Source organism: Bison bison, unplaced genomic scaffold (assembly GCF_000754665.1).
Source record: "Bison bison bison isolate TAMUID 2011002044 unplaced genomic scaffold, Bison_UMD1.0 scf7180017864301, whole genome shotgun sequence".
NCBI classification, from domain to species: Eukaryota; Metazoa; Chordata; class Mammalia; order Artiodactyla; family Bovidae; genus Bison; species Bison bison.
In genome coordinates, this window is record NW_011494873.1 from 1818946 (window position 1) to 1829920 (window position 10975).

At 51.8% G+C, this 10975-nt stretch overlaps 1 protein-coding gene across 2 annotated transcripts in view; it reads left to right on the top strand.

Moving 5' to 3' along the window:
* ERGIC1 (endoplasmic reticulum-golgi intermediate compartment (ERGIC) 1) overlaps positions 1 to 10975 on the top strand; it is a 113206-nt gene that overhangs the window by 94190 nt on the left and 8041 nt on the right. For both annotated transcript variants that reach the window (XM_010851295.1, XM_010851294.1), the window contains 2 exons: positions 4634 to 4734; positions 7466 to 7588. In XM_010851295.1, the coding sequence (XP_010849597.1) occupies positions 4634 to 4734; positions 7466 to 7588 (224 nt within the window). The remainder of the gene's footprint in view (positions 1 to 4633; positions 4735 to 7465; positions 7589 to 10975) is intronic.

Genomic DNA, 10975 nt, shown 5'->3' on the forward strand with positions numbered 1-10975 from the left:
GGACGGGAGGGAGCGTTGACCAAGCCCTCGGTGCGAGCCACGCCGCTCAGGCTTCATTCCCCCGGTTGGCCTGTGAGGACGCGGAATTACCCCATCTGACTGAGAAGGGAGGAGGGTGACTTGTCGGGGCTGACGGGGGAGGGCAGGGGAGGACCTGGCAGCCGAGACACACCGTCAGCGCTCTGTGAATACCTGGCCGCCATTGTTATTGTTGCCATTTCATAAGTTATTGTTGTCCCATAATTGTTGTCGGTTGAGATGATCGCCCGAGATCCCCCAGGGAGTGCTGACACAGCCAGAGTTAGTCCTGGCTCCAGGCGGCACCGTGGGAACGCGGCTTTGGGGCGCTCAGCCTGGCCTCCTGGGCAGCCGCCCACCCCACCCCTCCTCCCGCTCGAGCCCCTCCCGGAGCCCCCTCCCTCCCAGGTTCCCCGGCACCTTGGCACAGATTAAAGAGTGTGCCACGTCTTTGCACACCAACAGATGAGCACACACACACACACCTACACACGTGTGTGCACACCCATGGGGCCTTGCCCAGAACGGGCCTGGGAGGCCTATCTGTTTATGTGGGTCTACCCACTGGGTCCTGCGAGACAGATTACCGGGACTGTTCTCATCTCCTCCCCTGAGTGCAGCTTTTCACCCGTATGTCTTTAATTATTTCTTGAGGTACATTTATAGGCAGACCTCGGAGATACTGTGAGTTTGGTTCCCAGTTAACCCAGTGAACTGAAGATCGCAATAGAGCAGGTCACATGAATTTTTTGGTTTACCAGTGCATAGAAAAGTTACATTTAAAAAAAAAAAAGAAAAGTTACATTTACAGTACACTGCAGTCTGTCTGTTAAGTGTGCAGTGGCATCATGTCTTCAAAAATAATGTAAATACCTTAGTTTAAAAATATTGCCAACAAGTGTTATCACCTGATAACACAGGGTTGCCACAAACCTTCAGATTTATTAAAAAAAAAAAAAAAGCACTATCTTTGAAGCACAATAAAGCGGAGCAATAAAATGAGGTGTGCCTGTACTCACTGCCAAACCAAGCATGGAACTGGGATAATCCAAGCAAAAGAGAACTTCCCTCCATGACCCGCCCCAACAAATCAGGCTTCTCATTTCTCCGTGTCACTGGGCCTCCTTGTCCATGAGCAGAAGTCATTTTTCCCCAGCATAGAGCACAGTTTACTTTCTGATGTTTGGGCCTGGCATTGTAACCACAGTTAGTTTGCAGGTTTCCCACTGGTCATGGACACGGCCATCTAGCAGCTCCACCATGGTCTATCTTGGTGGACCGTCTTTTCATGGAAAACGTCTATTGTTTCTACCACAGTAATGCCTCTGATTTTTACGGGATTTGCTTTACGTCGGGATATTGCTTCCCGACTGGGTCCATGCCCACTCATGCCACCTCCAGCAGCGTGTCAGTATATACCTGTACTTTCTGGTTCTCATGCAGATGTCTGGTTATAATGGAGGGCGATGATTCTTCATATGGTGGGGTCGTCATTGTGGTTCTGCGTGGGGGCAGCCTGCAAGGGGCCTGTCCGCCCCCACTTGCAGTTAGCCTGGACCCCTCAGCCACCCGATACTGGAGGAAGATCAGGCTAGGAAGGGTATGTGAGCCGTGGAGGGTGTGGGCAGGAAGCCTTTCCTCCTCCTGGGCTGCTGATGAAAGCAAGGGAGGAACCGCCGGGGTCCGCCAGGCTCTCATTTCCTCATTTCCCAAGCCCGGTCCCCAGCCACCCACCACGTGTCACTCTGCTCCCACGTCCCCATGGGGGCTGCTTGTTATCGTTCGGGTCTCAGCTCGAATGCCACCGCCTCAGAGAGAGCCTCTCTGACCACCTGTGTACAGGAGCCACCACGCCTGGCAGCACACGGCTCTCTGTCCCGAGAACAGACCACTGTGTGGAAGATGCTGGAGAGGGACTCTGTTGATGATCTAGCAGTGATGATGATGGCATTGTGGTGGCTTTCTTTGAAAGTGTCTCTGTCTTTTAGAGTGGCTGATGTGAGTTTTAGTTTTAGAGGAACAGATGTGAGGTCTGGGATTTGCTTACAAATAAAATGGGGGAAGAGGATAGAGATGACGCAGAATTGGACATGTGCTGTTCATGGCTGAAGCTGGAAGACGGGCGGGTACCTGGAGGTTCCTCCTATGCTTCCTTGTGATTTATGGTTGGATTTTTACAAAGATGTTTAGGGGGAGGAGGGGGCCAACAGGGCACAGGGTGTGCCTGGATCAGGTTGGAGCTGGCAGTCCCGAGGAGGGTCCTCTGACCAGGAGCCCATGCGGGTGTGATCAGGTGCAGTGTCTCCAGTGGACATTTGGCAAATTATACCGAAGACATTAAAACTGGTCACTTCCATTGAGTCATCAGTTCTACTCAAAGGAGAGTAAGCTAAGGAAACGAGAGTATGCAAGGATTTAGGAAAATAATAGTCATTAGATCATTGTTTATAAGAGTGAAAATGAGCCACAACATTGGTGCCTGGCCCCAGGGGCCTGGTCGAGCACATCGTAGGTGGTCTTTCCCGGGAGATGCGTGCAGCCGTGACAGTGATGTGTCAGAACCTTATTGGTGTTCAGGCAGCATGAGGTCCTTGAGCTCCTTCTACGTGGCCGGTGCTGCTCGAGGGGATATGGCGATGGATAAAACCAAGGCGGTAGACCTTATGCTGTGTCCCAGACTTGTCACAATGTCAGTGGTGTTCAGTTCTCAGAAGAAGGTTCTGTATGATTTGATTTTATATTTACGTTTGCTGCTGCTGCTGCTAAGTCACTTCAGTCGTGTCCGACTCTGTGCGACCCCATAGATGGCAGCCCACCAGGCTTCCCCGTCCCTGGGATTCTCCAGGCAAGAACACTGGAGTGGGTTGCCATTTCCTTCTCCAGTGCATGAAAGTGAAAAGTGAAAGTGAAGTCGCTCTGTCGTGTCCGACTCATATTTAAACATAAATATATGTATAAACAGAAGTCTGGCAGTTTGTACGTGAGAGTACGAATATGATTTTCTGGGCAGGCTGGCTTTGTGGGTGATTTTAATTTTTTTTCTTTACAATCATCTGTGTTTTGTACAGACTGAACAGCTGTGATTTTCATGGGGCATTTTTACTCTCATCCCTTCAGATGTTTTTCAGGGGCAATGGGGATTTGGAGCACGGTGTTTCAGGTGTGGTGCTGGGGCTCCTGGTTTAAAATGCAAAGCCTGTGCCCCACCCCAGCCTCAGTGTGCAGAACCTTCAAGGGTGAGGCCCAGGTGTCTGCCTTTTAAATTCCGGGCGGCTCTAGTGCTCCAGACAATCTCAGTGCCAGCAGGATTGAGCAGAGGGATGTTGGGGTCTTCCTGGGCTTAGCCTAAGACTACAGAGCTTTTCCCAGAGTTTTAGAGGAGTCAGGTATCAAGACAGTTCAAGAAGCACTGCCGTTTCCTTACTAAGATGTCATATTGGCAGGAAGAGGCTGTGAACACCATCCACATCCTCTACCCATTTACAGAAGATGAGCCCGAGGACTCTGGACTGACTTAGCCAGGAGACCAGGATTAGAGCCCACAAACCTAAATCTCTGTATTTGTTTCAGCTGCATGGGCCCTGACCGGAGATTCTAGAAGGCAGCAGTAGAGGGATCTTTGAGCTTCTCCTCACATCCCAGAAGGCCCAAGGGAATGTCATTTTTCCCGGATGGTATTTAGCGGCTTTGGGCCAGCATTCTCTCAGCCTAGTGTTTGATTCCGGTTACATCATGCTTATCAGAAGCTGATTCATCTCTTCTCCCATTCATGGGTCTGACCAGTCAGCTTTCCATCATTCATTCATTCAGTAGGCATTTGCCAGTGTCCACTTCGTACCAGGCCCTGCGCAGGATTCTAGGGACACTGAGATGAGGAAGGCTCAGTCCCTGCCCTCCACGGCCTTGCTCAGCCAGCAGGGATGGCGTAAGAGTCTCCATGGAACAGGACACAGGGCCAGATGGAGGAAGAACTCATCTCTCATTAATTGAAAATGGGGAAAGAAATGAATCAGTAATCTATAAATGTGGTTCTTCTGGTTGGTGGCTTTTTCTTTTTTAAAATCTTGAACCCATTTTGTTTCAAAAGTAACAAGTATTCAAACCAGACAAGAACGTGCACGGTGAAGTGTGATTTTTATCAAATCCTGCCTCCCCTGCCCCAAGGGTAAAACTGCTCGTAGTTTCTTAGGTATCTTCTCAGGAAATTATTCTATGTATTCATGCATGTAGAGGAGTGAGTCCTCCTGTTCTTTTTGCTTAGCCATCCTCCCTTGGAGTCTTTTCACTTAACGGTAACCCCCCGGAGAGTGGCCTTTCCCAGCAACCCCCTCCTCAGCAGATGCCCTTTGGGGGACATTTGGACTGTTCTAGAATCTAGTCTCTGTGTCCAGTGCAGGAGTGCAGATCCTGACAGATGGAGCCTTGCAATCCCTGGTGCCCAAAGGGAGAACGAACGGGGGTTGTTTGGTGAAATCCTGCAGTCCCCTCTGACCCCTTCTCCTGCCCCCACCCCATCTCAGTACAGTTCCAAGCAGGTTTAGGATTGAAATGATGTGAAAAGACCTGCTGGCCGGGCATTGCCCTTCGCCCTGCCTCATGCTGCTCTTTCCCACAGCCCTCGCCTCCCACGACTACATCCTGAAGATCGTGCCCACGGTTTACGAAGACAAGAGCGGCAAGCAGCAGTACTCCTACCAGTACACCGTGGCCAACAAGGTAGCGCGGCAGCTGCGTGCACTTGCGCCCTCTGCTGGCCGAAAGCAGCGGTCCGGCGTGATTCCCTCTGATTCCTTTCAAGGGGCCTTTCCTGAAGGGGTCATTTGCCCTGGGTAAAGAAGGGAGGCAAGTCTCAGAGTCAAGGGGAGGAAATCTAACTGGGAGATAGGGTGTGATCTGGTTGAGAAAGGGTAGGCAGGTAGCCTTTCCCAAAGATCTAGGGTTTGCAAACATCACAGCCATGTATCTGAGTCTGGTCCTTCAGACATGGGACCCTGATTGGTTAGCACACAACAGATACTCTGGCTTGTGGGGCACAAGCTCTATATCCAAAATCGTGAGGCTCTTGAATTACACCAGATGGCTGTTGGTTAACTGGTATGTCCCAGGACCCCAACACTCAATGTCGTGGGGAAGTGGGCGGGCCTTGGTGAGAAGCAAAGATTAGTCAGAGCCCTCAGAACAGGGTGACTGACAGTGGTTTCAAGCCAAGACAGCCTTAGCTTCCCCGGAGGTGACCCTACCATGGGACATGCATGCTTGAAGCCCATTGGTTGAAGTATCCCCAAAAGACCCCTTTACACTAGGTCCCTCCCTCTTTTTTTTTTTTTTCTGTTCAAGGACCGCCCAAACCCCTCAAAGTGATATATTGTTTGGTGCTAATAATAGTAATAGTAAAAGTGAAAGTGAAAGTATTAGTCACTCAGTCCTCTCAGACTCTTTGAGACCCCATGGACTGTAACCCACCAGGCTTCTCTGTCCATGGGATTCTCCAGGCAAGAATACTGGAGCGGGTAGCCATTCCCTTCTCCAGAGGATCTTCCTGACCCAGGGATTGAACCTGGATCTCCCACAGTGCACGTGGAGTTTTTGCTGTCTGAGCCACCAGGGAAGCCCCAGGAGTAAGAGTAGTAGCTGTCATTTATGGGGAATCACCATGGGCTGGACATCATGCTCAGCTCTCTACTCCACCGTTTTTTTTCAGTCATCACAACAGGTCTGACGTTGGGCCTCTTATTGCCCCCATTTTGCAGATTTGGCCACTGAGGCACTGAGAGGTGGTCCTGGAGCTATAAAGTGGATGAATGGGGATTAGAACCAGCTTCTCCAGCTCCAGAACCTGGTCTCTCGACCACATCACCTACTCAGTCTGAACGGGGGGCCCTCTGAGTCTGCCAGGCTGGGAGCCTCTCTTTCCCAGGGGGCTTGGGGTCCCTCTGCTTGGCTCCACCTGCACTGATGTGCTGGGGTAACTCTCTGGGGCGGAGGCATCCTGTTTCTTGGCAGGCATCTCACTGGAACCCTCAAGTGCTGACAGCATCTAACAGATGGGGAAGGCGGATGCAATCTGAGCAGAAAGCGTGTGGGCTATGGAGCAAACTTCCGCTCAAACCCAGCTCAGCCGCTCACTCGGGCTGTGACCTGGGACAAATCACACAACTACCCCGTGCCTCAGTTTACTCATGTGTAAAATGGGGATGGTCCCCACCTCAAAAGATCACTGTCACATGAGGCAGTGCTTTTAAAACCACTGAGCCCACAAAAAAGGCTTTGGCAAGTGGTACCTACCGCTGCTCTGTTTTATTATTTTCCTCTGTCCCTCAGCTCTGGGCCATGACCCAGACAGTCACCCTGCCCCATCAGCTCTCCCAGGAGAAAGCTGATCTTGTTTTGCCCAAGGCTTCTTCCCCTGAGGCTTTGGCAAGGGCCCAGCGGCCAGGACTGTGTGTTCAGCTCTCTGCAACCTCAGCCCCATTCTGCCCTGTGAGCGAGAGGGGCTGCACCCACGGGGACTGGTGGCGGTCCAACAGAGAGGGCCGGTTTCAAGGTTGTCACTGAGAAGCTTGGCCCTTAGCGTTTAGGGTTGAGGCTTTAGTTTGGTTTCCAGTTGCTGTGGACGAACGAGTCCCCCCCGAGGTTTTCAGCATCCTGAAGTGGATGCACTGTTAATTCAGCCCCTTGGTATCTTTGGAGTCCCAGCCAGGGGCTTCTCCAGGAGTCTGGTGGTGGGGCTTTGCCCTTTGGCTTTCCAGTTCATTGTGTTCCTTCTTTGAAGAAGCCCCTTCCCCACATCTCTCTCACACACACAGTGCTCAGGAGGCCATGCGTGGCTTAGCCTGTCCCCTCCTCGCCAGGCCTTCCCACATCCCTGAGACACGGCCATTCACTGACGGGCCGCTCAGCACGCCATGTTCCTCAGTCATGGCACTTGCAGCGCTGCAGTGTGGCAGGAGTTTGTACATCTGCCTCCTTCTCCAGACTGTGGGCGCCTCTGGGGAGGGGGCAAGGTGTTCTCACCTGAGGTCCCCAGCACCCAGCGCGGGGCCAGCACACAGGAGGGATGCTTGGTGAACAGCCACTGGATAAGCCAGTAGATTCTGCATGGCCCAGGAGCTGCAGGGGGAAATAGACCTTTACTCAGACTGAGCCCACGTTGCAGTGGTCCTTCAACAGCTCTGCTCTCAGACGCCTCTATTTTGATTCTGGTGCTGCTTCCAAGGTCATGCCATCCATTTCTAAGCAGTCAAAGGGGTCCCAAATGCCCCCAGTGAGTGGTGGCCCTCCGGACGCTGATGGCAGAGCTTTGGAAGAAAGGGTGTGGGAGGAGGGGTCCACGAAGCCTGGCTTTGCATGGAGGAGTAGGCTGCTGGGGACCCTGTGCAGTTACCGCCCTGAGACACGGTTGGAGTCTGAGTCTCGCACCCCACCCTTTTCTCTCCTTCCGCCACAGGAGTACGTCGCCTACAGCCACACGGGCCGCATCATCCCCGCCATCTGGTTCCGCTACGACCTGAGCCCCATCACGGTCAAGTACACAGAGAGACGGCAGCCTCTGTACCGGTTCATCACCACGGTGAGTGGGCAGGCGCCGCCTCCGAGAAGCAGGACGCAGCCCGCAGGGCGGGGTGCTCAGCCTGTCCACACAAGAGTGTTTAGAAATGTCCTCAGAGGTGCATCAATATCAATGGCATTTCATCAAGAAAATCTTTTCCAGAGGGGAATGCCACTCATTCATTTCCATCCCTTAAGCAATTCCATCTTTAGCTGTTCCTGTTCCTGATTTTCTCCATTGTTTTTCACTGTGGTGGGAATTATTCCTTAGCAGAGCTTATCCTTTCTGTGTAAGTTTTACAGTGAGGATTTCACTCATTCTTTTCAATGCTAGCTGCTGATAATGTCAGATTTTTTTTCTTTCTTTCCTTCCGCCTATTCTCTTTTTTCTTTTTTGTCATTGTCTCCACTAAGTCCAGTTTTCTGTGGGGCAGTTTCAAGCTGATGTCAGCTTTCCTTGGTACTGACTATTTCTGTCAACTGTTCTATCCTGACTTCGCATTCAAAGTGTCCTTGGGGTCAGAACAGCAGGGTCACAGTGCCCTGCCCCGGCCAGGAGGCCTTGAGAAGTTTAGTAAGCCAGAGGTGGTGGAGGTAGATGAGATGGTGTGGTGTTCCCTCCTTCTTAGATTGGAAACTGCCTTTCTGCCTCTTTGTACTTTTAATAATGAGAGAATTTTAAAAGAAGAGAGTTAGCTGTCCAGTCTTGGCTCTTTAATTTCCTGCTCTGACTTGGTCTGTGTTAGGACCCTGTTATTGATCCAGAAGAGACAGGACCCCACAATATGCTGGCTTGAAGGATACATGGGCTTCAGGTATGGTTAGATCCAGGTACAGATGTCTGGAAAAGCCCTCTCATCGTCCTGCTCTCCTCAGTACTGGTTTCATTTTCAAATAGAATTTACCGGTAGAAAGTGCCTCTTTCTCAGTAATTCTACCCCAAGTACTGGATGGAATAGCATTGTCATTGGCCTGGCTCAGGTCCCATGCCATCCTTGTGGCCTGGAAAATGAATGGTGTGCTCCAGTGGGCCAGCCCCACCCAGACTGCAAGGACAAAGGCTGCGATGGAGTGGGGCTCCCCAGAGAAAAGTCAGAGGCCAGTCACTAGAAGAAGGAGGATGGGATGCGCGGAGGCCAAAGGCCGGATGGCCGCTACAGGCGCTCCGTCTCATCCTCTATGAGATAGGAATAACAGTCCCCACTCTTCCTGCCTCCCACGGCCTTGTGGGACTCAGAGCAGATCAGGAAAGGGCTGCTCTGCAGTTACAGAAAACCATGTGGATACAAAGGATGTTAAAAGTTTGGTGCTCATATGAGCCTCAAAATAGCCTTTTGCTGTTCTCTGACTCCATAAAAATTTGAAACTTCTCATTAGCCAAGGGTACTTAACATAAAGCTAAAATACCAGACACAGATAGGAAGAAGATATTTGCCCCACATACAAGAAAGATGTGGGGCTTCCTGAGTAGCTCAGCTGGTAGAAAATCTGCCTGCGATCCAGGAGACCCCAGATCCATTCCTGGGTCAGGAAGTTCCCCTGGAGAAGGGATAGGCTATCCACTCCAGTATTCTTGGGCTTCTTTGGTGGCTCAGATGGTAAAAAATCTGCCTGCAATGGGGGAGACCTGGGTTCAGTCCTTGAGTTGGGAAGACCCCTGGAGGAGGGCATGGCAACCCACCCCAGTATTCTTGCCTGGAGAATTCCCATGGACAGAGGAGCCTGGTGGATTACAGTCCATGGGGTCACAAAGAGTTGGACACGACTGAGCAGCTAAGCACAGCCCAAGAAAGAGGTATGCTTCAGAATTTATATATCAAAAAGTTCCTAAAGGGAATTCCCTGGTGGTCCAATGGTTAGGACTCAGTACGCTCACAGCTGTGGGCCCAGGTTCAATCCCTGACTGGGGAACAAGGATCCTGCAAACCACATGGTGTGGCCAAAAGAGATAAAATTCCTACAAGTCAATAAGACAAAGTCAAGTGATCAAAAAGAAAATAGGTAAGGACTTGACTGCTGACAGAAGAGACCACACTGAAAATGGAAAGATGCCAAGGTTCACTAGAAACCAGAGGAATGAGATTCAAAACAGCAAGACCCAATCGTATGCTATCAAACTGGTAGAAGGATGGGCCTGCCCCATAAGGACTGGGAGGACACGAAGCAGGAGGACCCACATATGTTCTCTGATGTGAATGGGCTCAGCCACTTGGATGGAGATGCACTAACCCTTTGGCTCCAAATTAGGGAATTTGAGCAGGTGATTCTACCCAAGGCCCCACGGGGTAGCAGCCCAAGTAGGTCGTGGCACTGAGTCTTAGCCAGTACTCCTACTGCAGGCCCAGAATAGGACAGAAGCGAAGACGCAAGTCGGCACCCCTGTGTGGACGTGGTGTGCATCTCAGAGGCCCTGGGGTCTGCAGCCTCGACACTGGTGGAGAGATGACCGTGCCCACACCTCGCCATGGGGTCAGGAGGCTCTCCTGGCCTGCTTTCTGTTTGCTCCTGCATTCCTGACAGCTGAGGCTCTGAGTGTTGAAATTTCTTGCCAAGTGGCTGAGAAGTGAAGTGACTTCATTTATTTGCTAAATAATATTTGCTAGACTCTACCCTGTGCTGGGCAGCAGGAACAGTGAACTAGACACAGTCTCTGACCTTAGCTTGCTTCCTGGCAGGCCAGGGAGATGGCTGAGCCTGCAGAGCTGCAGTCCGGATCAGCCAGGACTCTGATGTGGACCAGGCACCCCAGTGACAAAGACTCTTCTCTGTTGGGAAAGTTCAGAGAAGGACACCTCAGGATGGGTCTTGCAGGGTGAGGAGGCGTTTTCTAGGCTGGTGAGCAAAGCCGAGAGAGTCTCAGCAAAGGGAGTAGTGTGTGCTGAGGCGTACAGCACAGCGTGTCTTGTGGAGGCCTTGTAGCTTCTTTTGATGGGGAAGGACTTCTGAGAGCTGGAGGTCCCCCAGACCCCCAAGGCACAGGCCTGACCTGCATCGCCTGGAGGCCTTCTTCTCTTCCCTTTGGCCACCAGTCGCTCATCCACCCCTGCCCTGCCCACCTCCACCTGAATGGGGACCATTCTGCAGGGTACCTCCTGACATCATTAGCCTGCTGGGTTTTCTGAGGGCCCCATGCTGCCATCTTGGTTGCCATGGCAACTGTGGGGGTCAGTCCAGTGCGAGCCCGCCGGCTGTCCCTGGCAGATGGCGTCATTGTGGAGCTTCAAAGACCCCTGTCACTGGGCGGCAGATGTGGGATGACGCTCACACGCAGACACACATGTACAGAGACCTCCAGGAGCCCTCGCTGGGCAGGGTGGGGCCAAGAGGGAAGTGGAGGCACCTGCTGTGACTTTTCTTTCTCTCTTTATAAAATCAGACACTTGTGTGCAAAGCCCCCCAACCCCCAAAG